At 29.2% G+C, this 27,381-nt stretch overlaps 3 protein-coding genes across 4 annotated transcripts; 1 reads left to right on the top strand and 2 right to left on the bottom strand.

Moving 5' to 3' along the window:
* Positions 1–3,666: 3,666 nt before the first annotated feature.
* On the top strand, positions 3,667–6,866 carry LOC123919515 (rop guanine nucleotide exchange factor 7-like). Its single transcript, XM_045971434.1, has 7 exons — positions 3,667–4,056; positions 4,455–4,577; positions 4,682–4,836; positions 5,168–5,242; positions 5,324–5,602; positions 5,769–6,125; positions 6,335–6,866. The coding sequence occupies exons 1-7, from the start codon at positions 3,786–3,788 to the stop codon at positions 6,701–6,703; spliced, it is 1,629 nt and encodes a 542-aa protein (XP_045827390.1). The 5' UTR covers positions 3,667–3,785; the 3' UTR covers positions 6,704–6,866.
* Positions 6,867–11,041: 4,175 nt separating this feature from the next.
* On the bottom strand, positions 11,042–14,339 carry LOC123919514. The gene is made up of 6 exons (XM_045971433.1): positions 13,981–14,339; positions 13,450–13,531; positions 12,895–13,034; positions 12,413–12,470; positions 12,229–12,283; positions 11,042–11,295 (listed from the first exon to the last, which is right to left on the bottom strand). Exons 1-5 carry the CDS (start codon positions 14,107–14,109, stop codon positions 12,267–12,269), a joined length of 426 nt encoding a protein of 141 aa, XP_045827389.1. The 5' UTR covers positions 14,110–14,339; the 3' UTR covers positions 11,042–11,295; positions 12,229–12,266.
* Positions 14,340–22,814: 8,475 nt separating this feature from the next.
* On the bottom strand, positions 22,815–26,028 carry LOC123919513. 2 transcript variants are annotated; one of them, XM_045971432.1, is made up of 6 exons: positions 25,751–26,028; positions 25,034–25,121; positions 23,864–24,042; positions 23,550–23,607; positions 23,196–23,246; positions 22,815–23,023 (listed from the first exon to the last, which is right to left on the bottom strand). In XM_045971432.1, the coding sequence occupies exons 1-5, from the start codon at positions 25,877–25,879 to the stop codon at positions 23,230–23,232; spliced, it is 471 nt and encodes a 156-aa protein (XP_045827388.1). In that variant the 5' UTR covers positions 25,880–26,028; the 3' UTR covers positions 22,815–23,023; positions 23,196–23,229. The 2 variants fall into 2 exon arrangements, with proteins under 2 accessions (XP_045827388.1, XP_045827387.1); XM_045971431.1 differs by having other exon boundaries at positions 23,196–23,227; positions 25,751–26,020.
* Between the last annotated feature and the right edge of the window lie 1,353 nt (positions 26,029–27,381).

Genomic DNA, 27,381 nt, shown 5'->3' with positions numbered 1-27,381 from the left:
AAGTAGCTGACACGAAAACAAACAATTATAGTATCGTATTGAATTTGGATTCTCTCCAATTTTCCATCATGTTTTCTTTGCTTTTTCGTAATCCAAAGGTTGATTTTCTCTTCTTTTTATTCTTTGTAATTTATCAACCCTTAAATTAAGAAAAATGAGAAAAAATTGGAGAGAATTCAAATCCATATCCTCCGAAGAAATATGCTTTGATAGGCGGTGTTAGACACACTCACAAAAATAAATATTGTTTGGATTTGTGTCTATACAAGTCTTCTTCTACATTGAAATATGAGCTATTCTTTTAAGCATAAATATGATTTGTTAGACACATTTACATAAAACATAAAAAAATAAAGAAAAAAATGATTAAAGTAATATGATTTGATGTGACAATTTTATTTTTAATTTTTTATTTATTTGTGTGTGTCTAATTTTTTATGCCCAAACAAATGTTTCTGGTGAAATACATATAAGTATTTATTTGAGAGTTAAGATGAATAGACAAAGACACACATATGATATAGATATTGACATATCGATAGTGATAATAATTTGAAAAAATAATATTATTTAAAATAATTATAAGTGTTGGTGTCGTGTCGACTACCGACGCATGTCTGACATAAAAAAATTAATAATCTAAAGAGTGTTCGTGTTTTTTAAAAACAATGGAAATAATATAATTAGAGAGTTTGCATTGAAACCTTTATTTTATTTTGGGACAATTTCTTTTATGAATTGGTCACTCACTTTGGGGAGTGGATTGTCTCTCCTGGGAACTCATCCTGGACCCTAAAATATCATAGTGAAAATAAATAAATAAAATACTTGACAAAAAAAATGTGAAAGAAAGATTGGTTTAGGATTAACAATGGAGAGAAAAATGTGAAAAGTATAATGTAGAGGATCTATTCACCTCATTGTGGGATCAAGAGAGTAACTCATAGAAGAGAATTTTATAGAATTAAATAAATTTTTATTCTTTATAAATATGACGTATTTTATTTTTAGTCATTATATATTTTTTTTTTCAATTAATGATCCTTTAAATGATTTTCACCTGTATTTTGTCTCAATTTTTAAGTCAACTTATATGAACTTCTCACAATTTTGAGTATATTTTTCTTAAGAAATATTTATAGGGATATAAAAATTATTGTAACACATAAAATTATAAAATTAGATTAGGATTTTTTTTTATAATAATTTTAGAAAAGATTAGGCTAACGGTTCAGTAAGTATATATTGGGCCTAGGTGTGAGATATGGGTTAGGCTTAGATCCTTTTGTGTCCAGTGGATCATAAATCTAAGTTTATTTCATAAATGAATTGAAATATAGAACTTTCAATCTTGTTGAAAGATAATTTTTTATAGTGAAAACTGAAAAATATATTTTAGGGTTAAATATGCATAAGGTCCCTGCACTTATGAGTCATTTGAGTTTTAGTCCCTGTATTTTAAAAACATTTCATTTTGCCACTGTACTTTCATTTTACTTTAAAAATGGTCCCCAGACCTTTTTTTTTTGTTGAAATGACACATTTTTGTTGATCTGTCACTGTTGACTGGACTTTAGAGTTGATGACTAATTTAATTTTGCAGTGAATCGATCAAAATACCCTTAAATAAGTAATTTTTTAAAATAAAATAAAATTGACACATCATAAAAAAAATGTGTCACTTCAACAAAAAATGGGTTCAGGGACCATTTTTAAAGTAAAATGAAAGTGCGGTGGCAAAATAAAAGGATTTTAAAATGCAGGGACTAAAACTCAAATGACCCGTAAGTGCAGGGACCTTTTGCATATTTAAGCCTATATTTTAATAATGTAAAATTTTATCTAAGGATATTTTTCAGCAGTGTATTTCATTTGTTTGAGCAACACGGAGAAAAAGAGTAATTACCAAATTATTATTTTAACCCAACACAGACCAATATATTGGTCTAGTTGAGTTAAAGTAAAAGTATAAAACATCTAGAACATATAGAATTTTAAGTATTTGTTGAAACAACTAATAATAAAAGGAGTCTTAAAAAAAACTAGTAATAAAAGGAAATAAAAAAACGAAAGTAAACGGTGAACACACAAGAAGTTTGATAACGGAGTTTCCTAAATGGTGGGTACGTCACCGACTATATAATTCGCCACAACACGTTTCTATTAGATGAATGAATTATGATTTCAATGTTGAATGAATCAGGATTTCGCTTTGTTCCGCTAGCTCAGCTCCTTGGCCACTCCCAACCTCTTCCCGATGCATATGAGCCATACTCAACTGTATTGAATTTCCATTCAAATAGGAACTACTATACGAATTAAAATAGGTGATTCCACATTTTTTTTGGGGTAAAGATAGGTGATTCCACATTAATCAAGTAAAATTAAATTAGTCTAAAAAATTAGTTACAGAGGATTATTTATGAGGTGTAAGGACACGGACATAATTGCAAAATATCACATGTAAATCATAGGTAAAAGGAATGGTGATAAGAGAGTTTAGCTGAGATGTTATAAATAATAATTAAACCTCTCTAATGATAACATAATTCCTAACTTTCCTTACAAGGCTTTTCCTAATCTAATAATTTAACATTTTTCTACTATTATTTGATAATAATGCCGGTTGTTCTAACCAAATTTGCAAAGGCAAAAAAAAAAAAAAGAAGCTTCTACCAAAGACCAACATAACAACTAGGTTGGTGAAGAAATATTGGAAAGTTGAGAGTGAAAGAAAAAAGTTTAACTTCAAATTTCTCTTCTATATTTATTGTTTCGTCTACTATAGGATAATCATAATTTTGAAAGTCACATGTTTAGTGTAGTCCTTTTAATTCTCATAGGCTCCCGTGGAAACTTCAAATGAAGAAAGTAAATAGTTGATGGCGCTCCTTATTGTCTCATTGGATATAAATGTCTAACTTTAGATACTCACAAATTTACCGACCGCATGACTATACCGACTTTTAAATGTACTCAAACCTAATCTAATTTAGGCGAGTCGAGTCAAAATTCAAAGAAAATTGACTGAGATGCTTAAAAATTACTAACCAGCAAAAGTTTTACGTTGGCAACAGGAATTAAGCTCACACGTTTACAGGATATGAGCTAACTCTTTACCAACTGCAATATTCAATGGCGATGATACTACTTTTTAAATTTGGATATAAAAAATGAAAGTGAAATATAGCTAGATATGCTATGGACGCGGATTCAATGAATTCGAAAAGTGATGTAGTCATGTAGTCAATAAATTTAGGTTGTTCGATCTTAATCAGACAGATCAGATGTTATCTCAAAATTTTATATTAAACAAAAATAAAAAACTGTTTTAATATCTAATCCGTCTGATAAAATCAGACGGTTCATGCAGTCACGACTGCATTTAGTCTGATTCCATATGCTATACTTGCAACAAATATTATCAACATTATGTATGTATGTATGTATGTATGTATGTATGTCACATGGAGGAACAGAGTCACTAGCATTTTACTGAGTTTGTAAATAAGGCTAAAGAGAGCGTTCCAACAAATAATGAATTTAATTTTTTTTCACATGTCTATCTCAATATCACATCATTCACATGCTTTGAGCAATCTTGAGTAATGATGATTGTCTTCATCCTTCACATATAAGTAAGCAATCAAAGGTAGCTTACAAAACATCATGTTAACAACTAATTGGAAAGTGACTACACCAAACATATACAAAAACCACTAAATTAATGACTTACAATTGCACTAAATAGCATTTTGGTTTTCTTAAAGAAGAAGAAATTTGCAATGGAAGGTGTAGATATGATTGAGAAGAATGAAGTTAACAGCAATGAAGGGAACTCTAGCAGGTGTGAAGGTGATAGTGAAGATGTGAATTTTTCTGTTTTGAATGAAGAAAAGGGTGTAGACAGCAACTCTAGCAGTAGTGGTTTGGACTCATCTTCGCCGGTACGAGAAGTTTCTGCATCTGATTGTACTAGTCGAGATGGAAGTGAAGTTGAAGAGAAAAAAGATTTGGGTTATGAAAATTTTGAGAAACAAGTTTCTGTATTACCAGGTATTTCAAATTGAATGAGTATTTTGTTTACATAAAAGGTTCTAAATTGTCGCGATATACGAGTAAAAATAGTCATTTTGATCTTTAAATGTGTGATTCACCGTCACAATAGTTATTGAATGTATCAAATTAAAACACATACATAAATATGTGTTTAGTTCGTCATTTTGATCCTCGAATATGTACTACGTACTTCGTTAGTCAGCTTAGTCCTCACATAGTCATATATATCTCTCGTACTCAATACTTCTCTCGTTCACTATTATAAGCAAAAAATCATTTTTTAGGTTCTTTGAAAAACTGATGTATCTGGTCTATAATATCGACCGACTACATCAGTTTTTCTAATTTGATTTTTAGTAGCACAATATGTTTTCTAATTTGATTTTGATTATTAGTGCTAGAGATTGAGATGATGAAGGAAAGGTTTTCAAAATTGTTACTTGGAGAAGATATGTCAGGTTCTGGAAATGGGGTCTCTACAGCATTGGCTATATCTAATGCCATAACTAATCTATGTGGTATGCACCCACAAAACAGTTTCTATGTGCTAGTTTTGGTGTTGAATTCAGTGAAATTTAAATTCTAAAGTTCTGATTTTTTTATACATTTCTTACATCTATAGCCACTGTTTTTGGCCAACTTTGGAGATTGGAACCTCTATCACAAGAAAAGAAAGCAATGTGGCAAAGAGAGATGGAATGGCTTCTTTGTGTTAGTGATCATATTGTTGAATTCAAGCCTACTTGGCAAACATTTCCAGATGGAAGCAAGTTTGAGGTACTTTCACGATGTGATTTGTCTGAGTGATAAGAGACTCAAACACCTTAAATACGTGATTAGTTGTTTTGATCAAATATATAGAACACTTGATCTTTTATTTAGTTACACCTAATCGTAACACAATTGATCTATTTAGCTTTGACGCTTCAAACAGAAGGCATGTCTATTGTCTAACACATGTTGGTGTCTGACAATAACACGAGACCAACATATATAATTACATTCAATCACTTTTGTTTTCTTAAGTCTACATGTCAATATCAGTGTCATGGTTGGCGTCTATGCGTGTGTCGGTGCTTAACCCTTTTTATTCTCAACTGTGAATCAGGTCATGACTTGTAGACCACGCTCAGATCTTTACATCAATCTTCCAGCTTTGAGAAAATTAGATAACATGCTTCTTGTAAGATTTTTCTACATTTTATTTACATTAATTCAGTTTCATAAGCAAAACTTTCTAAACATGCATTTTCTCTTTATATAGGAAATACTAGATAGTTTTGTTAATACAGAGTTAAGGTATGTTGACCAAGGTGTTATGGCTCTAGAAGGAGATGGTTCATCTTCTTTCCAGAGACAAGAAGAGAAATGGTGGCTTCCTGTACCACAACTCCCTCCTTGTGGTCTCCATGAAAATTCAAGAAAGCAGTTGCAGCATAAGCGCGATTGTGCAAACCAAATATCAAAAGCTGCAATGGCCATTAACAATGCCACTTTGGCTGAAATGCAGGTTCCTGATACTTACTTAGAGTGTCTTCCAAAGGTACTAATGTTCTTTATCATTTCAAATGTTAGCATAATAAATATACTATTGAGAATCAACCCTCTTTCGCACTAAGAATCGAACACGCATACAATTATCATAATCAATGTCAATACATTATATACATGACATGATAGAAAAGTTATTCATTCAATCCTTTTTACAGACTGCAAGAGCTAGCTTGGGGGATGTAATTTATAAATACATTACATCAGAAATTTTTTCTCCTGAAAGTTTGCTAGCTAGTCTTGATATATCTTCTGAGCATGAAGCCATAAAGATTGCAAATAGAGTAGAAGCTTCTATCTATATTTGGCATAAAAAGACCAACTCAAAGCCTGCAAATCGCGCTACAAGATCAAGTTCAAGATCATCATGGGGAATGTTCAAGGATCTTATTGTTGAAGGAGACAAAAGTGAAATGCTTATAGAGAGAGGTGAAAGCCTTCTACTGTCCTTGAAGCAACATTTCCCTTTTCTCCCTCAAACAACATTGGATGTCAACAAAATTCAATGGAACAAGGTTTGTAACTTTTCTTTTTGGTTTAAATGGAGTTTAAGTCTCCAAATTTTGTCTAAGTTACGATCTTTGTCTCTCCATTTTTAAATCCACTAAATTGGTCATCCGATTTTCAAAATATGACATTTTCCCGTCTATATATTTGCCTTTTTTTTTTACTGCTTGAGTATTGGAAAAATAAATCTTAGTTTATAAATTGTTGATTTTTATAGGATGTTGGAAAATCCATTCTAGAGAGCTATTCGCGAGTACTAGAGAGTTTGTCGTCCAATATTGTTGCGCGAATTGATGATGTGCTCTATGTTGATGACTTAACCAAACATTCTGATCAATTCCTATCTCTATCAAAAGTTGGTGTAATTACTGAAAAGAGTATTTCAGTTCCATTTCCATGTAATAAGGTTGTGACAAATTTTCTTAGCATTGGTAGAAAAGAGGACTATGGTTGTCCAATTGATGCAAAGTTGGCTCCAAAATTAAATACATTTGATCAAGTGCCAGAATTTGAAACAGATATGGAATCAAGTGATTGCACAGAAGACTTTAAGCTCAATTTAATGGATGAAGCATGGATAGAATGAAAGGATTTTAATTTCAGATGAGATGAGGCAAATTTTTTTTTCCTGATTTTTTAAATTTCTATTTTGGAGTGTTTGTATATTATGTGGAAGTGAAGAATTTCAAGGAACTATGTAAAAGTTCAACAATAAAAATAAGGAAGAGAAAACAATGCATTGGTTCTAAGCTGCCTGATGACTTGATTTACATATTGTATATCTTCTCTTTTTTTTTTTTTTTAAACCATTTCATTAATTTTGTTGTGAATTTCGAACCTCTTGTTCAATCCAACAATAATAAGAGTGGAGCAAAAATTCAATAGCAACCAACACTAAGCAATCTAGACAAATAATAATTCGAACAACCTAAAACAACCAAGCAAATAACAAGACATGATAAAGAGGAACAAAACACACAAGAGATTTGCTATTCAGTTCGATCCAACAATGACCTACGTCTAGGGAGAGACAACTCTTCGATTCACTATGTTATCAATGTTTACAAGAGATCAAATTAGTTACAAGAAATTAGCTTCACAAGTTCACCAAGAACCATCTTAATCTCTACCAATTTTCCTATTTTTCCCTTAAATTAGAGATGCGACAAAAGGTACCAAGAAAATGCTCACAATTGTTCTCCAAACAATAATCATTTTCCCTACTTTTACTCTTCAGTCAAGAACAAAGATGAACAATGAATCTTACGCTCAAGGTGTTTCTCATGTGTTTTTCAACCTTAGATCTAACCAAAAGAGCTCTTAATCATTAGGTCTTGAACCCCTAATGATTCTCTCTCTTTGCTCCCTAGCTAGTGTTTCTCAAACCCTAGGACCAAAAGCCTCCAAAATATGTCAAATTCGCAAGCTTCTATAACAAATCTGGTCCATGCGACTCACACCCGGAGAAAACTTAGATTTTAAGGCATACACTACCATTTGATAGTCCTACAAGTTCTCTAAAGAAATTTAAAGATAGGAATATATTTTTTTTGTCATTAGTGGGTTTAAAGATTATACACGTGTAAATTAATTTTACACTCAATTTAATAAGAATAGTCTAATACATTTTTTATTTTTTTTTTATAATACATATTTTATTTCATACCAAAAAGAGTGAACTGAAATAGGTTGGCATGACAATATATATGGTTGTTATCGGTTAATAGTATAAAATTATTTTATATTATTGGTAATTTTTTATCATTTTTTATTTATTAAAATTACTGTCAATATTCAATTATATAAATTGAATAAAATAATAGAAGGAAATAAAAAACCAAGTTTAACTCCATACTGAAAAATCAAATGATAAGGTGAATGTGACGGTTTGATTTTGGATGAGGAATAATAAGAAACTCAATCTATTTTGAATTTGGATAAGAAACTGAAAAGACTAGTTAGTTAATTAGGTTTTGGACAGGTTTCCATTTGATTATGCTTTCTGGGCCACATGAAACAAACCCAATCTTGAACGGTGTTTTAACTTCTAGAGGGTATGACAGTTTCTTGACTTTCATGGTTTTCATTAGTGGTGTATAGTATAGGTATCTTCGGTGACTCAAATCAACGCAATTTATATTTTGTTTGAATATGATTAATTCCAAGTTCAATTCAATCTAGATTTTATATTAATTTATTTTCCATTAAAATTGAATTCATAAAAAATTACGGATAATAAATATTCATCCGTACACAACAAATTCCACCGCTCACTCACAAAATCCATTATTTTCAATTATTTCGTACACAGTTTGTGTATCTTTGATGAACAAACAACATATTAGATCACCTCCTTCCGTGATGCAATTTTAGTGGTGAGAGTCAGACATCGAATAAAAGGGAGATGAGAGAGAGGGGGGGGGGAGACTTTCATGGTTTTCATTAGTGGCGTATAGGTCATATTTGCTGATTCAAATCAACACAATCTTTATTTTGTTTGAATATGATGAATATCGAGTTCAATTAGTTCAAACTGTAATTGTCTAAGTATGAGTTAAAATCTCAAATTGGGTGAAAGTGCTGAAGTTGAACACCATTTAAGTGAGAGAATCCATAAACCTAATATATAGTAGTAAAAATGTGGTGTATAAACTCACTTGTGAGGTTACTCTTGGTCAAATATGTTAATTCAATCTAATGAGATTCCCCTCATGGTTCAACACAAATCAATTAAATGCGGCTAAAATTATGTGTGATTGAATTTCCCTAAAAGCTTAGGTCAATGATGCTTGTATTAATTCACAATTTAGCGTTGATATTAATTATCAGATGTTCAACTAAAAACGACAATTTGGATCTTCTTCTTCAACCACAGGTGGTAGAAAACATAAAGTGATGAAGAGAGAAGATGTCAATAAAAAGATATATAGATGACTAATAATAAGATAAATATACAGAGATAATTGGGAAAAAGATCCATTAAAAAATTATTTGATTCTTTCATTTTAGTTTAGATTTTACATTAATTTATTTTCCATTGAAATTGAATTCATAAAAAATTACGGATAATAAATATTCATTCGTACACAACAAATTCCACCGCTCACTCACAAAATCCATCGTTTTCAATTATTTTTATGAATACAAATTTCGTACACTCACAGTGTTATTAGTATTTGTGCATATTTGATGAACAAACAACATATTAGATCACCTCCTTCCATGATGCAATGTCGGCGGTAAGAGTTAAGACATTGAAAAAAAAAAGGAGATGAGAGAGAGAGACTTTCATGGTTTTCATTAGTGGTGTATCGGTCATCTTCGGTAACTCAAATCAACGCAATCTATATTTTGTTTGAATATGATCAATATCGAGTTCAATTAGTTCAAACCATAATGGTTTAAGTGTGAGTTAAAATCTCATATTAGATGGAAGTATTGAAGTTGAACAACATTTAAGTGAGAGAATCCATAAACCTAATTGTAGTAAAATTGTGGTGTTTAAATTCACTTGCGAGGTTACTCTTAGTCAAATATGTTAATTCAATCTAATGAGGTCTCCCTCATGGCTCAACACAAATCAATTAACTTAACGCAACAAAAATTACGTGTGATTGAATTTCCCTGAAAACTTAGGTCAATGATGCTTGTATTATTACACAACTTAGTGTTGATATAAATTATGAATGTTTAACTAAAAATGACAATTTGAATCTTCTCCTCCAACCACGGGTGGTAGAAAACATAAAGCGATGAAGTGAGAAGATGTCAATAAAAAGATAGATGATAAGTAATAAGAGAAATATATAGAGATAATTGGGAATTCTTTCATTGCAATTTAGATTTTATATTAATTTATTTCCATTGAAATTGAATTCATTAAAAATTACGGATAATAAATATTCATTCGTACACAACAAATTCCACCGCTCACTCACAAAATCCATCATTTTCAATTATTTTTATGAAATGGTGTATACATACAAATTTCGTACAGTTCATACGATATATTAGATCACCTCCTTCCATGATGTAATGTCGGTGGTAAGAGTTAAGACATTGATAAAAGGGAGATGAGAGATTAAGAGGGGGAGATGGAGAGAGAGATTCCCCTCTCATTTAGATTAGATTATAGTGTTATTGTATCCTCCCAACTTAGATGAATAGCAAAAGATTTAGATTAGATTTTATACTAATTTTACATGAAGCTTTTTTATAAATCTTTTTATTTAGAAAAAAGCTTTGAAATATAATTGATTTTTTTTTTGTTGATGAAATGAATTATGAGATATAATTGACAACACTTTAAAATAAAACTAATCACATAATACAATTCATAAAAAGTTAATGAATGTAAATACTCATTTGAATAGTATATGCTTTAAGAATCAAATAATCAAATAATGTTAGTTGTACTTATGAATCAATGTTTACATGCAATTGTATTCGCAATAATGTATTCGTCGATATGCAACATTATATGAAGATCTTCTTCCTATTTCAAAAGAAATGTAATTCTCTATTTCTCTATTGTTAACGCTTGAAATGTATAAATACCTAATTATATCACCATTTATACTAGATACTATATAACTTTTTTAAAGCTCTAGCTTCTCAAAAAAGAAAAGGTACACCAATTTTCGTCCTCTGTTGTCAAGAAATTCCAGCAAAAGATGTGTATAATCCTACCTAAGGTTTTTGTTTTGCTTGAGAAAGAAGTTATTCAAAGGGATATCTTTTGATGCGACCAAATAAAAGTATAAAACACTTTATTTTCTTAATAAATTTTAAACATGGAATAAAAATGCTCAAAGCACAAAATTGAGATGGAGAAAAGACTCTAATCTAACGACATTATTTTTCCAAGGTCGGCAAGCATAAGAATTTCTAGCCACTAAACTATCTGATAAAAAATATATTGTTAAAGTTTTAACTACTCAAAAGTATAGGTGATAATACATCAAATTCTTATCATCATAAAAAACATCAAATTATCATCATAAAAAAACATCAAATTCATAAACAACATACTTTATTTTTGTAATAAAGGATAACCAAATTATTTGAAGTAAATAAAAAAGTTTGTTAATGACTGTAGAATTGTATTAAGATTCCTTTGCTTGGTAAGCAAATAGCAGTACATAATGTTTTAACTCAATTGACTATAATGTCATCTACCTGCAATAACCATAAAAAGTGATGAATACCACCATATATATACAAGAAATTCAAGAATATAAAAATATGAACATGAGAAAATGTAACTAGAATTCAATTAAAATGGTAAAAAATATAAGTATGCATAATTATATTCGTAAAAGATAAGATCCTAAAAAAAATGCTTACTATGATCATTTTCATTTCAAAATATACATTGCCACAATTTTATTATTTGCAAGACATTTTATTTTTCAATCTATCTTTATTTTAGAGATTAAATGAGATAAAAACTCTTATATCCAATCTTTTTATTAAGTCGTACTACTGACCTTAATCCAACATTTTTCCCTCCTAAAATGTGGGTCCCAATTTTCCTCTTATTTTCAATTTTTTTGTTTTGTTTTTGGTTTTAATCTGTTATTTCCAATATTTGTTAAGTCTTGCTAACCGTAATCCAGCCCTATTTTCTTCCTAAAGTGTGGCCCCAATTTTCAATCTTTGTTAAATCTTACTAACCCTAATTTAGATCAGGATTTCATGCAGTCAACAATTCACGCATATACGGTAATAAATCTGGGCCGTTGATTTCAGATTAGACGATCTAAATCACTTGCATTATAAAACGATCACAACTGTCTATTTAAATTGGACAGTTGAAACACAATTACAGCAGGAAATCCAAACTGCCCTAATCCAACCCTATTTTTCTCCTAAAGTGCAGGCCCAAATTTCGATACAAACAGAATTTCAAAATCTCTAATACTACGGGCCAAACGTCTAGTATAGTAAATATGTCGTAAATTGCGATGACGCGACTACAATTTATAGTATGTACTCATAAAGACTTGAAAACCCAACCACTATTAGCCATGTATATTGTCAAAAAAGGAAATTATGCATGATATATGTAAGAGTGTCCTTTGGATGTAGGTTTTAAAATATCATATATACCTGATGAAGCATAATGTCTAGAGTTGAAAATCATGATTTTAATACTCGTAACTTCCTGTGGATCAAAAGATAACAACATAGTAAAAGAATTAGAATATATTATGACAAACAAGTTACAAGCCATATGCAAAACCTTCTTATACCACAAAAATTTAATTAGAGAAGTATATATGTCACAACATACCCTCCCACCAGTTTCTTGTAGCTATTTGAGAATCATCTTTTCCTCCACTACTCTTGTACTATAAGTTAAAAATATCGTTAGACATTCTTAATACTAGAAAATAATTATAAACCATAAAAATATATTATACCCCTAAAACATAATATAGTATATGTACTCTTGACTATAATTTAGTACATATGTTTAAATCACCATTGAATTCTACCAAAAAAAAATCACCAGTGAATTCATTAAAGTTACGGCGTCATTGTAATTTTGTGAAGTTCCAAAGTATAAAAGTCGATATAATTAATAAAATTATGATCAATTAAAATAGTCAAATCATCTACATTTTTATATAATGCCTAAGGTTTGATTCTGTTTTCAGTAAAATATGTGTATTTAAATTTTGTTACGTCAAATTATAAGATCAAACTCTTATCTCATATACAACGATATACATACAAAATTATAGAATGATTAATAAATGCATTATTACTCACCGAGTTGAATGCATAATTTTGTTTTTGAGGAGGAGGATATATATCTTGGCCACCATAATAAATTGATGAGCTAAGGCTACATGGTTGAATTTGTTGATCCTCATACATCCAACTCATTTCTTTACTTTTTGTGTTAGGAGCTTCAGCACCAATAAAAATTAAAAAGATATATTATATCTAACATAATTATTTTTAAAAAAAATTAAATATTTTTTGTATAGGCCATACATACACTGTAGATTTATTTTTGAATGGGTTAAAAATCAAAATTCAAAATTAAACAAGTTATAAACAATTTTCTATGATCTTTTTTTATTTTGGTAATTAAATTATTTTTATGATTTTTAACAAATATAAAACTCTTCTAATTATTATCAATTGTGCATGTAAGGAAAGTTCAAAAATGGAAAATTTTCTAAAAGGAAATATGGTATTAAAAAGAAATATCCTTTTTTAGTACAATATTTTTTTACAAAAAAAATAAATATGCTTTTATTATTTTGTGATTTTGTAAAAAATATTACCAAAAACAGAGGCAGAAACAGAGTATACTACCTTGAGAATCACTTTTGGAGTTCAATGTTTCATTCTTAGTTTTTTCATTCACTTCAGATTGCACAGATTCTGTCCCTGAAATCTGTATCACAACAAGCACAAAATTATCCGTAAAAAAAAAAGCACAAAATTTAAAATTTTAAAAAAAATCTCAGAGCTATATCCAAGCTCAATGAACTTGTTACATATACTAGAATTCAAATAAGAACTTCAACATTTAGATAAATTCAATAAAAAGAAGCATGAAATGGGGTTGAAATATATAAAGCACTACAGCGACACACAGACACAAACACGACATCAACAATAATTTTTTAAATACATATGCGGTGTAGTGTTATTGTCGGACACCGTCAAATATGTTAAACACCATAATGTCTTTGACCAGAAGCGTTCGTGCTAATGTAAACTTTTATATGGATCAACAAAAAACATGAAACTTTCTTATAAAAATAAACATCAAATAGGGTTGAACAAAAACTAAACAAAAGCATAAACCATTTTTTTTTAGTATATGAAAAACATAATTACCTTAGGTGATTGAGTAGAAAAAATAGAGTCGAAGAAAATTTGAGAAGAAGAAAGGTGAGATTCTTTAGACCCAAAAAGCTCAGAACAAAGTGATGAAGCAGTAATCTTTTGTTTATTCTTTTCTTCCATTATTTCTTCTCTAAAAAATCACTCTCTAATATTAAAAAAACTTCAACAAAAGTGAGAGTTTTTATATATCTAAATAGACAATAAGACAACCCAAAAAAGTGTATTAATCACCGTTTAAAAAGGCTTGAAATTAGAAAAATCCAAAAAGGCAATTACGTTTTTATTTGGAAACAAACAGAATGAGAAAGGAAGTAGATAAAACGTGAAAGAAGAGAAGAGAACAAAGAGAAGGAAACTTGCTATCAGCGTGTGTAGTTTTAAGGCAGAAATTGTGGTAACTGGTTAGTTATTTTGTGTGAGATTTTGTTTGTTTTTAAACGGTATATATTTTAAAATTAAGTAAGATTTTGTTTATTTTTAAATTGTGAAAAAAAAAGAGATTTGCAGCCAACTTGAATTAGGGTTTAAATCAAGAATAAAAAGATTCTATTTATTTTTATTTTTATACTGATCATATATTGGAATTTTCACTCAACTTTTTATAAGAGTAATTGCTAATTATTAAGAGTTCAAGTTTATATATGTGAGCTTCATTTAGTTGGTAGAAAGGTCACACTAAATGTGCAGGAGCCGGGGTTTAAATCCCGATCTGACACTCCACTTATTCACTTTAAGGTGAAATTTCTACTACTTGACAATTATTTTTTTTTTTGAATTTACAACATTAGTTTTTCATATAAAAATGTTTCATGGATACCCATTTTTTTCACTGCATTTTTCTTTATTATCATGATATTGGTACGATGTTTCCACCACCGATCTCATCATTCATTTTATCACCATGTTAAAATTTTGTTTAATTCAATTGAGTATATAGTTTTTTTTTTTTTTTTGACAAATTGAGTATATATAGTTATATAGTTATTCAAATAGAATTAATCATCTATTTATCTATTAACAATATTTTATTTGTGATGTGTAAAAAATTAGATGCTTGGATATGATATGATGATTCTTTTCATATTTACGTTTTCATACTTGGAAATTTGATTTTCTTTAACATTAACACGAGAGAAAGAAACGTGAGGAAAAAAAAAAGAAAAACAAGGAAGTATTTTTCTTTTTCTCTTTTCCTTTGACTCTATTTTATTTTGTCTTCTTGTGTATTACTTGGATGAACTCAACTTTGAACATAATTGTGCCACGTGTGATGTTTGTTTTTGGTGCTTTTTCCTTTATAAACTATGTTTTAGGGTATGTTTGGTTCGAGAGAAAATGGAAAGAAAGAAAAATACGGATTTCAATGCATGTATTTGAACTACTTTTAGTTCAAATACATGTATTGAAATTCGGGTTTTTTTCTGTTACCATTTTCTTTCTCTCAAATCAAACACACCCTAATGAACATTAGTACAAAGTATATTTATTTATATATTTAGTGGCGGAATAAAAGTACTCTATGAACCAGAGGCATCTTGCACATGTGCGAGGTGTGTGACGACATCGGGCCTCAAAATTTTGAGGGCCTCAACTCAAAATTTTGAGATTCTATAATATTACTTATATATTATTTATACCTATAAAATATCAGATGTATATTAATAGATTAATTTTTAGGTCCTAAAATAATAGTTACATATTGTTAATGTTCATAAAATATCATATGAGTATCAATAGATTAATTATCTATACTCGTAAATATAGTTATAGTCCATTTTAATCTTTGCATACAATTTAATCTTAGATTAGGATGTTCCTTTTTGCCGTCATATATACAAAGATAATTATTTTGTATTTTTTGTTCTATTTAATTTAATGCAATTGATGTAATATTGATAATTTATATGTTTACAAGAATGATTTTTATTTTATATTATATGCAATTTAAATCGACAATTTTTTTTAAAAAAATTATATTTTTTATTAAGAGGTCACTTTTATATTTTGCACAGAGTCTTCAAAAACTCGGAGACACCCCTGCTACGAACAAAATTAAGCGATCTAATGAGTTGGATACAGTCTGTGAAAAGAAAAAAAAAATCCTCATATCAATTAAATTACTTATAAGATGTCGCTAGAAGGAATTGACGGTTGACAGTCATAATGTTAGGTATGAAGATTAATACATTTGACTTTGAGTGAACTATTAATTATATGAATATCTTGTACTCATTTGTAGACAGAGGAGGAATTAGAACTAGCTTGGCTGAGCTACGGCCCCACTGAAATTCAAACAAAATTGTAAGGTCTCAAGTTTGAAATGTCAAGCCTAACAAAATTGTAAAAATGTCAAGCCTAACAATATCAATGTGTAGCTCTACACTTTACATATATTTACACATAAATTCATATAGTGATTTTGTGCGTACAAAAATAGTGGTAATTATTTTATTTTTTTCTTGAGCATTAGATTTATAATGAGAATAAACTTAGCTGAAATTAATCACTTTTAAATATACTATAGTTATGAGTATTTATAGTTATAAATGATTATTTTCATATCTGAACGGCAATGTCCTTTGATTTTTTCAACTGTTTCGGGATTCATGATTCATACGTGAAAGTTTCTCTCTTGAAATATGAAAATCATACTCTCTTCAGAGGAGAGGCTTGTGTGCAAAATTTGAGAGTTATGAAGATAATCTTAAGATGGTTTGAGTTGATGTCAAGACTAAAAGTAAATTTTGTAAAGAGTAAGTTGACGCGGGTCAATGTGGAACAAGGGGGGAACTTCCTTTCATTTTTTTGGGCCTCTCGATTAAGGCAAATTTCTAAACTTCTTTCTGCTTGGAATTTAGTAATTAATACTTTGGAAAATAGCTTAAACCAAAACATTAGGTTCGAGTAGTTAATGAGACCCTCCTGGGACAAATTGTTCGGGAGAACCTGAGTTTGATTCACGGTGGGAACAATTCTTGGCAAGACTTTCCTAATCTCGTGACCGAACTCTGAATTACCGAGATCCCCTTCCCATGAGAACCAAAGGGCTAATACAAAAAAAAAAAAAATGTAAGCGTAGGTGGGCGTGTGTCATTCTTATCAATTCGGTGTTGGCGTCTATTTCCTTATTTTACCTTTCTTTTATGAAAATGCCAATTAAAGTTTGTAAGGTGTTTGTTAAGATCTAGAGAAATTTTCTTTGGGGTGGTGCAAATTGTAGGGGAAAATTAGTTCGGTTAATTAGAAGGATATTTGTAGGCCGAAGAAGAAGGAGGTGTGTGAAAAAATTGAGAAAAAATGAATTTAACCTTACTTGCTAAATGGATGTGTATATATGGGGGGCTGGATCCTCTCCCGTGAGGTGAGAGGTCCAGTGGAATTTTGACCACTCAAATCAAAACAATTAATATTAAAATTTAAAAAAATAAAGATTGAAGGATGAAGATTAAAACTGGAGGAAATTCAATAAAATTCTCACCGGAAAGAATCCCTGCCCGCATATATGGAGGGTCTATTGATGGTGGAAAAATACTTGTGTAGGTTGGGAGTGGAGAGAGATTTTCTTGGAGATTGGTTTGAAAAGTTGGTTTTCAAGGATCATAAGTAACACCGAAAAAACAAGATTTTGGATTAATATTTAAGTTGGGAATACTTCTCTTAAGGAGCTACTTCTTTCCACTTCACACACACACACATAAATTGATGTTCAAAATAAAAACTAGATAAAGCAAAGTCAAAAGCCACATGATAAATAACATAAAAAGTACTTCAAGGTTCAACCAAACTGGAATAAAACAACAAGAAATCCATCAAACCAAACAAAAACTAAAGATAAGCAACAAAATCTCCAAAACATTCTAACAAGTATAGTTCTTCCACATGATTAGAATCACTAAACTGTTGGATCATCCAGCTGTGTGCCTGCAATGTCCATTCAATTTATTCAAGTAATAAATATCATACTCTAAAATAAAAAACAAAATTTATATAATAAGAAATCTAACTAGAATTAAATAAATACCTTGTAAATCATATGCCTATTGCCTAGTGTTGGTAGGCAAGGATGATTTCATGAATAATGAGGGCCCCCTGTTAATGAAAAATTAAAACAACAAAATAACGAGAATAAACTTTTGGAGGACAATTATACTTGACAAGTATATATATCATAAAATACCTTTCCACCAATCTCCCAATGAGGCAGCACCTGAATCATCATTTTCCCAATTATTCTTTGGCTATTAGATAAAAAAAACCATGTTAGGGATTCTTGACACTAGAAAATAATTTTGATTATACAAATAAAGTCAAATATTAAAATATAGCAAAATAATATTAGTCTCTTGATTCTTGATAATTTTGATTATAAAAATATATAGACCAAATACATCGAATAATTTTAAATTCATTGAATAACTAATGTATCTTAGATATATTATAGACCAGATACATTAGTTATTTAATGTATCTAAAAAATGTGTTATTTCTTATAAAAACGACTGGATGGAATAATAATTTTTTTTGAAAAATGGATGGAATAATAAAATATATCCAAAATACAATAAAAAGTTTAGAAAATTTTAAAAATGTATGTAACTGTGGTCACTCACCAATCCAGCATTCTGAGTACTCTCAACATTAAATATGTCCTGGCCACCATAATATATGGATGACCAGATGTTATTACATGGTTCAATTCTATGAACCTCGAAGATGGAACACAAATCCTTAGCTTTTATGATTTGAGATTCATTCCCTTTGCTCTTCCAGAGATCAGCTGTATTAATGAAAAAACAAATTAAAATTGAAAAGATAATTTATATCTAAAACTATTGAAGAATTTGTCATATAGGCTCAAGTTTTATTTCTAGCATAAACAAAATGAAGTAATTAAGTGTTATTTTTTATATGGAAAATGAATGAATTTATATTAAAGAACAATGAGTACAAGGGTTATTTTATTTGTAAAGAATCAATTGTACTATAGTGTGAGAGAACAATATAATTTTAAAATGCTAATGACACATATATAATTTGTAGATGTTGATTGTTGAGGTATACTAAATTTGTTTGGGTATATAATAATATGATTTTATAATCTCTACTTTTCAACTAAATTATTAGTGTTCTTGTACTAGTATATATTGTTTCTAAGGATACTTACTTAATGAGTGTATTGAACTAAGTATGAGAGTATGTGATTATGTAGAATGCGATGCTTGATCTAATGACTATAGACACCTATATATACCTCCTTTCTTTGTGCCCTATTTTCTTGGACCTATCCCCGTAGGTGTAACTTAGTCCATGCTTATTCAATGTACCGACTAACTAAACTCAAGATATTAAGGTATCGTTTGATTCGACTTTTTTTCCTATTTAGAGTTTATGTAAATAACTTATGCAATTTTTATATATTATTATAAGTTTGTCAAGGTAGTTTATGATAAAATAGCTTATAAAATTATAATTTTCACTAGTGTGAACTTATAAAATAACATAAAACTTAATTTATATTGCATAAGCTATTTGCATAAGCTCAAAAAAAAGCTAGGTCAACCATACCATAAGTTTCTTAAGCATATTGAGTCTCTCGTCATTGGGACGGGTTAAGCCCAAGTAGATATTAGGATGTTGCCCGGTCCAATTAGTAATAATAATTATTTGTGATAATTAAGTCAATATTTGGTAAAATATAAATAAAGTTATCATTTTATCTTATATAGTTTTTTTTACTATAATAATTTTTTTGGTCAAAGTATTATATAATACTATTAGTTAAAAAAAAAACTAAACTATTATATACACTATATATATATTATTTATATATATAATACAAAATTATACATTATATAGCTATTTTTTCTAAAATAAAAACCACTACCATTTAATTTTATAAAAAAAATATTCATTTTTAATCCCTTTTTTGATAAATTTCTCGATCCGTCCATGACTGCAAAATACAAAGATATCCAGATCTCAACACAAAAACAAACAGCTATCAACAGTACAGAAAGAAATCTAAACTTACTTCATCAAATCATAATAATTAAATTGCATGGTAATACTAAGTCAAAGAAGAAAATGTGATAATAGTATAAAAATAAAACCTATAATTTTTACATGATTTTTTTTTAAACATTTACTAATTAAGTTTTGACCAAATTAAATTACACACATACATATATATGATATTACCATGAGCTCCACTGCTGGAGTCCAATGTGTCTTTGACAGTTTTCCCCTTTGCTTGATAGCGCACAGATTCTCTCCCAAACACCTGAATGAATTAATACAAGAACTCATAAAAAAAAAAAAATCAAATTGCATCAATAATATTTCATGTTATTGCAACAAACAAAAATCATGTTTAATGGTCTTGTTATATGATACATTCTATCAACTTAACGATTCAAACAAATACCTAAACAAACCAAATTAATTTAATCATTAGATCATGTACCAAAAAAAATAATCATTAGATCATTTTTTTTATGAGAAACTATCAACAACAAAAACATGAAATGGGGTTGATTAAAAACGGATTTGGATCCTGTCAAATTTTTCTCTCGTATTTTCTTAATTCAACGATTGATTCTCTCTATTCTTTGTAATTTATTAACCTTTAAATTAAAAAAATGAGAAAAAACATAAAAGAAAAATTATAAAGGATCCAAATCTATTAAAAACAAAGTGTACTAGATCATTACCAAAGGTGATTGATGAGAAAATAAAGAGCCAAAAATTCCAGGGGTACGGTGGGACCCACTGAAAATATCCTTTTGGTTAGTCTTTCTCTCCATTCTCCTCTTTTCTTCCTAACCACACTCTTTTTTTGAATGGCTTCCTAACCACACTCTAATATCTAGCTAAATCACTATCTCAACTTCTTCACCAAATTAAGGAGAGGTGAGAGCCTTTATATATAAAAAGGATCGACTATAAGGGCTTAAAATGAGAAACAACAACTATGGGTATATTTTTTAAAACCATGGGCTGGTTTTATTTACGAAAGATAAATACCGGATAAGATAGTATATGACTGTTCTGGTAAAAACTCAAAGGGGTTTGTATTATTGATTAAATGGTGTGGTTACACTTGGTTCAATCCCAACAACCCTGGGAATTTTATAAGTCAGAATCGATCCCCTTACAAATGAAAGTATGGAGCTATTTATAGAGCCTCTAGTCTTCTTCTCCAAGCAAGGATTCCTAGAAATCCGGTCTACAGCGCCTTCTTCGGTGGCACAGCGTGAAAATAGGGATAAAGACCTTGGTCTCCAAGCTATGGCGGTTGCGGGGGGTTGGTTTCTTCCTTCCCAAGTCAGTTGCTGTCGCAGGGAAGAAGAAGATAATACGGAATTCACTTCTGGGCGTTGCCATGTTGTTGTTGGTCACGCCTTGGCTTCGTATCGCCTAGTGGATTTTAGGTTTTACTTGATTTGGGCCTATTCTCCTTCTTATGTTCATTGGGCTTGCTGGATATGTCCTTAAGCCCATTGCCCGGTCCAATGACAAACAATTGAAATTTTATTTTATTAAATTAAATGATAAGAAATTGAATTATTCAACGATTATTAATGTTATTTATACATATAAATATTAATATGAGAGAGAAAATAATAGAGTGAAGAGAGCAAAATCTAATGTATTGAGTTTAAAATTTGAACTAGATACATTTTCATCTTTTGTTAACTTAACTTTATTATATATATTTACGATCGAATTTGATACAGTTTGTACATGAATAACTTTTTATACTTAGTTTGGTTATTAGTTTTTAGCTTCTTAAATTAACCATGAAATAGTATTTTTGTGTTATTCCTGTGAATTTAGCGGAATATTTTGTTTTTATATTTACTTTTTTTTTGCTAAACCAAACCGAAGGTATCCTAATCGTGCAAAGGCCGGGCTTAAAACGTGTGAAACTCATCACTATTTTGTAAGGGCATAATTGAGACCATAACATGTTAAACGAAAGCGCCGCAAAGACCAACCCTCGAGGTAACTGAAATTTATTTAAGAGGTTGACCCCTCCCAACAAATCCTTCTCCATACGCATTGATCGGGGATCGAATCCATGACTAAATAGTTAGGAGGTCAAAATATCTACCATTCTATTTTTTTAAACTCTCTTTCTTGGGAAAGCATCATAACTTCTAAACTCTAGAGAATAGAAAACTGTAATAAAAAGAAGAGTAAAAGATAAAAATAAAGCCAATTAGTCAAAAATAATAATTTTAAATTTAATACAGTAAAAAAATTCAAATTTAACCGTAGCAGATCAAACTCATTCATAAGGAATAAAAAATGAGCTAATGTGTCTTGCTTTCAAGAGAGAAACTGAAATAAAACACATCCGGAAGAATGTTCATGTGTATTTCTTTTCTTTAAAGACAAATGCTAAATAGTGCCTCAGTTGCATTGGTTAAGATTTTAAATTTAGAAGGTTTTTCTTGAGTATTGTGTAATCAACAAATGAAAAGTCTAAATTTTGATTGTTTCAATACATAACTTTTCCTTTATTTCTTTTTTTAGCTCCTTAACTAGTGTCCGGACACTAGTTAGCAAGAGATTTTTTAAAATGCACGATAAAGTGTTTCACATGATTCTTTCTAGAAATAAGAGAATCTTTTAAGTTTAATTTTTTCATTTTTTAGTACCTAAAATTTTCATGCACACAATTTTACTAGTAATAATATTATATTTTTCAATATAATAATTCTATTTTGAATTTTTTAACATGCAATCTTTGAAACATACATTAACAAGATCCATCTTATACTAGTCATCATAGCTAAAGTTCAATCTAGAGGATAAGGCAATAAAAAGAGTTTTTTTTCCATAAAATAAATAACTTTAACATTTAGAGTTTGACCACTCAAAAAGATGACAATACTAAGACACACAAATGATTAATAGCAGATTCATAGTAGTATTATTTATCCATAACATTCTAACATTCTAACTGATTATAGTTCTTAATCAACATAATTTGATTGATAAGGCCGATACACCATATCCTGCTGTGTACCTGCAATTAATCGATCAAGTTATGAATATTATGCTCTAAAATAAAATAAAAAAAACTGAAAAAAAACAAGTGAAGTAAAAAATATCTAATTATTAACCCTAGGCTACTTAAAAAAAATCTAACTATACTAATACATACATGTCTTTAGCAATAGGTTCAAGATGATAAGTACCTTCTAAAGCATAGTGCTGACAATGATATCGACTTTAATAATAGGGACCCCCTGTGGATGGAAAGTTAGTATGACAATAAAATAATGAATTGTTTTTTGAGGTAAAAATATGAGTTTAATTGATATGTACTGACGGTGTAAAATAGTTTTACATAATCGTTTAATAAATAATTATCATTTTGTCATATTATGTCAAAAAAGTGAGGTGATGTGACGGAAAACATGGTTGGTATTAGTTAACAGTGTAAAATTATTTTACACCGTCAGTGCATATCAATTAAATCCGTAAAAATATTGAAAGTTAGATATTACAAGTGAAGTGATATGCAAAAATTTTAGACAAAATAAAAATACCTTTCCACCAATCCCCTCTTGAAGCAATACCTAAATCATCTTCTCCACCATTCTTGGGCTATAAGACAAAAAATCATGTTAGATATTCTGAGGGGTGCCCGAACAAGTTTAGAGGTCTAAAATAAATTTTATAATGAGATTTTCTAAAGAATTATAATGATGCCTTCAAAAGAATAATATCAAACTTGTTAATTTTTTTTTTTTTAATATGAGATTTGAACCTTGGTCTTAAAAAGATGAGGCCTCAAATTGTAAAATAAATTATATATTATTAAGAAAAATATAGAAAAACTCAAAGGTATTTTAGCACTCACCAATAAGTTCTTTCTTTCATTTTGTGTGCTTTGAACATGATTAATTATGTCCTGGCCACCATAAAATATTGATGAGCTGAGATTACATGGTTCAATTCTTTGATCTTGATAGATGGAACTCATCTTATCTTTAGTTTGTGTTTTTTGAAATTCACCCCCATAGCCCTTGGAGATGCCACCTATATTCATGTGAAACAAATATCAATTGAAAATGACATTATGTCAATTAAATCAATTAATTAAGGAATTTATCCTATATAGACTATAAAATTACCATGGTGTAGATATTATTTCATATATGCAAAATCTTATTCAATTGAATTTTAATGGTTTAAAAGTTAAAACTCAAAATGAAAAGTTACAAAAAAAATTATTATGATCTTTCTCAAATGTAAAAATAATAACAATAACTAGCAGTCAACAAGAAAAAAATTGAAAAATGATAAAATAGTGAAAAGAAAATGATATCTAATTTTTTTTTTTAATTTATACAACATCAATGTAAATATTTTTTATACCTTCAGTCAAATATAACCAATTAATTATTAAAAAAGATTGACTTTCAATTTATTTATTTATTGGTGAAACAAAAAGTTGACTTTCACAGTATCTATTCATATTTATGTTGATAAAAAAGTCATATATATCATAATTTGAAATCAATTGACGGTATAAAATAATTTACATGGAGAACACATCCAAATTATTCTCTAGCTTTTTTTATTTTGGTACAAGTTATTCTATATCTTTAATACTACACATACATATGTTATAAAAAAAAAAAATTACACATACATATACTCTCGATTTTTTTTCTTTTTGAAATGTCCCTAACTTTTTTTTTTACAACAATGTCCTAGTTTCTTTGAAAAAATGTTGCAATGTCTTTCTTTTGTGGAAAACAGGTGGCGACAGTGCCACTTCCACCATCTAAGTGGAAATGGCGACACTTGTAGTTAGTATCGCCATTGGACCACCAGTTTTATTTATTATTATTATTTTTTTGCATATTTGGAGGAAGGGTTAGGGTTTGACGGGTTTGAGATTTTGGGTTTTGGGGTTTGGGAGAAAATCTAAAACCCCAAAAAACATTTGGAAATTTTTTATCTATACTCTCTATATGGAATTTCACAAAAACAGAATCTAAAAGAGTGTATATATATACCATACCATGTGTATGTGTTCCAAGTATAGTGTCCCATCTTTCCTTGATGGTTTTTTCACTCACTTCAGAGAGGACAGGTTCTTTTCCTAACACCTAAATCAGCACAAATGAGAAAATGACAAATTAGTTGTATCAATAACCTTCTATGTTCAATGAACTTGACAAATGATTTATTCCAACAACTTAATGATTAAAAAAGTACTTCAATAGATACATAAATTCAATATAATTATTAGTGTTTTGTAACTCAACAAATTTTGTTAAGTAGAAACTTTTTTATGCAAGTTGATTCTCTCCCATCACATGATAAGAGAGCGAAGTCCCGATTATAGATTGAAATTTTAAAATTTTCAAAAAATTGAAAAATAAAATTTAATAGTAGAATTGTTCCCTGCTCCCTGCGGTGAAAAAGACAATTGAAAAAATTTGCTCTCTTTTTTATATAGAGAAATTACTAGAGAAAGTAAAAAAACATAAAAAGAAAAACAGACTAAACAAAGTCGACATCTCTAACACTTAATGAAAAATTCGAGACAGATTTTACAATTTAGTTAGTCAAAATTTCCTTTGCTAATTCAAATTTTTTAGTAGTTATAAAAAAAATGAGTGTGGTGCAAAACCATAGGGTTACATAGACTAAACACAAAAACATAAAATTAAAAACATGAAGATAACCACAAAAAGCATAAAATTAAAAACATGAATGAAAATAAAAAAATTACATTAGGGGATTGAGAAGAAAACATAGAGCCAAGAACTCCAAAAGAAGAAGATGAGTGTGTCTCTTTGGGGCCAAAAAGCTCATAAACAAATGAAGAAGAAGAATCATTTTGCTTATTATTTCCTTCCATTCTCCTCAACAGACCTTGAAATGAGAAAAGACCTTCATATATAGATAATTCTTTCAACCATTGCTTGAGAAAAGACCTTGAAATGAGAAAAAGACAATTATGTTTTTATAAGGAAAAAAAAGGATACTTGAAGAAAAGAAGAGAAACGTAAAAGAAGAAAAGAGAATAAGAAAGGGGAAATAGATAAAAAATAATAGAGTCAAACAAGTGTGATTTTTAAAATATAACTGTAGCTCATACCAATCTAATTAACCTTGAATATACTTGCTAAAATATAAAATAAAAATGTATTTTCTACAATAAACAAAGATATTTTTTTTTTGGTCAATTTTTATTTATTTTATTGATGTAATAAATGACCTTATACGAGTTTAAAGTGAATAAATGGGAGTATCAGCATTCGAACCCCGATCCTCCCACTTAATTTTTGTCGTTAAAAGATGAAATTCTTGACACTAAAAAGATGTTAAAAATTAGTATAATATTTATAAAAATAATCAATTTTCACTTTTTGAACAATAAAAATAAATAAATAAATAAATATTTTTTTGCTGACCATTTTGTTAAATAATTATTTTTGGGATTGGATAAATAATATTTTTAATTATTATATTTTTATAATTGATAGGGAAATTTCTTTCAAAAAAACATGCACATAACTATTAATTTAAAAATAAAATGTACTGATGCATAATTTTTTTTCCAATTTCATAGAAATTCTCCTCATATAATGATAGATTTAGTTTGCCGGTTACAGCAATGGTTTTTTTAGGGACTCAAATGGTACTTGGATAAAGGGTTATTCGTGGAAGCTTGAAATTTGTGACGCTCTTCATGCGGAATGTGGGGAATGTACCTTGGTTTGAACCTGACTCTTAGGCAAGGGATTAGGCATCTTCATTGTGAAAGCGACTCTAAACCCCTAATTGGTATGATGACAAAAAAAAATCAACTTTAGAGGAAACACGATCATTTTGGTGCGTCGTATTCGACAACTCTTAAAATTAAAGAGAATATGACAGCTTCAGCTGACTCACACTAAGCATGAAGGAATGAAAGAAATATAAGCGGCAATTGACTTGCTAGTTTTTAGATACTCTCCAAGTTATTTTTATGTTTATTTTCTAGAATCTTCCCTTAGGGAGCTTCGGGCTCTGTAGCTTATAACTTATATATAATTTATAACTTATAATCTCATTTGAAGAAAATAAATACTTGTTTCATAATATTTTTCTCATGAACTTTTATCTTATTTTTACTAGCTTATTTTTATAAGCTAATTCAATTAGCTTAGCTTATAGTCCTTTATAAAGTCAAAAACTACTTTGGTAGTTTACTCAACTAACAAATGAGTGTTATACCAGTGGTTTGGGTGGAAGTTGGGACCATATATATTTTATTTTTTGGATACATGAAGCAAACACCATTCATCATTTACTGCGAGAACATGAATTATCTCCTCTAGTCTGGTCAATAAAAAACAATGTCTTTGTTATTTAGTG

The sequence above is a fragment of the Trifolium pratense genome, linkage group LG4 (assembly GCF_020283565.1).
Source record: "Trifolium pratense cultivar HEN17-A07 linkage group LG4, ARS_RC_1.1, whole genome shotgun sequence".
NCBI lineage: Eukaryota > Viridiplantae > Streptophyta > Magnoliopsida > Fabales > Fabaceae > Trifolium > Trifolium pratense.
The sequence above is the reverse complement of the archived record's forward strand: the minus strand, read 5'-3'. Positions and strand labels throughout refer to the sequence as shown.

Excerpts from the sequence above, each read along its gene's own strand:
- LOC123919513 (XM_045971431.1), bottom strand. The coding sequence starts at position 25,879 with ATGGAAGGAAATAATAAGCAAAATGATTCTTCTTCTTCATTTGTTTAT. Across the intron at positions 23,608-23,863 it reads ATGAAAGAAAGAACTTATTG|CCCAAGAATGGTGGAGAAGA; the intron begins GTGAGTGCTAAA and ends TTTGTCTTATAG. Across the intron at positions 23,228-23,549 it reads AAGAGGGGATTGGTGGAAAG|TCGATATCATTGTCAGCACT; the intron begins GTATTTTTATTT and ends CTATTATTAAAG.
- LOC123919515 (XM_045971434.1), top strand. The coding sequence starts at position 3,786 with ATGGAAGGTGTAGATATGATTGAGAAGAATGAAGTTAACAGCAATGAA. Across the intron at positions 4,578-4,681 it reads TGCCATAACTAATCTATGTG|CCACTGTTTTTGGCCAACTT; the intron begins GTATGCACCCAC and ends TTACATCTATAG. Across the intron at positions 5,243-5,323 it reads AATTAGATAACATGCTTCTT|GAAATACTAGATAGTTTTGT; the intron begins GTAAGATTTTTC and ends CTCTTTATATAG.
- LOC123919514 (XM_045971433.1), bottom strand. The coding sequence starts at position 14,109 with ATGGAAGAAAAGAATAAACAAAAGATTACTGCTTCATCACTTTGTTCT. Across the intron at positions 13,035-13,449 it reads CTCCAAAAGTGATTCTCAAG|CTCCTAACACAAAAAGTAAA; the intron begins GTAGTATACTCT and ends TTGGTGCTGAAG. Across the intron at positions 12,471-12,894 it reads AAAATTATGCATTCAACTCG|TACAAGAGTAGTGGAGGAAA; the intron begins GTGAGTAATAAT and ends TTTAACTTATAG.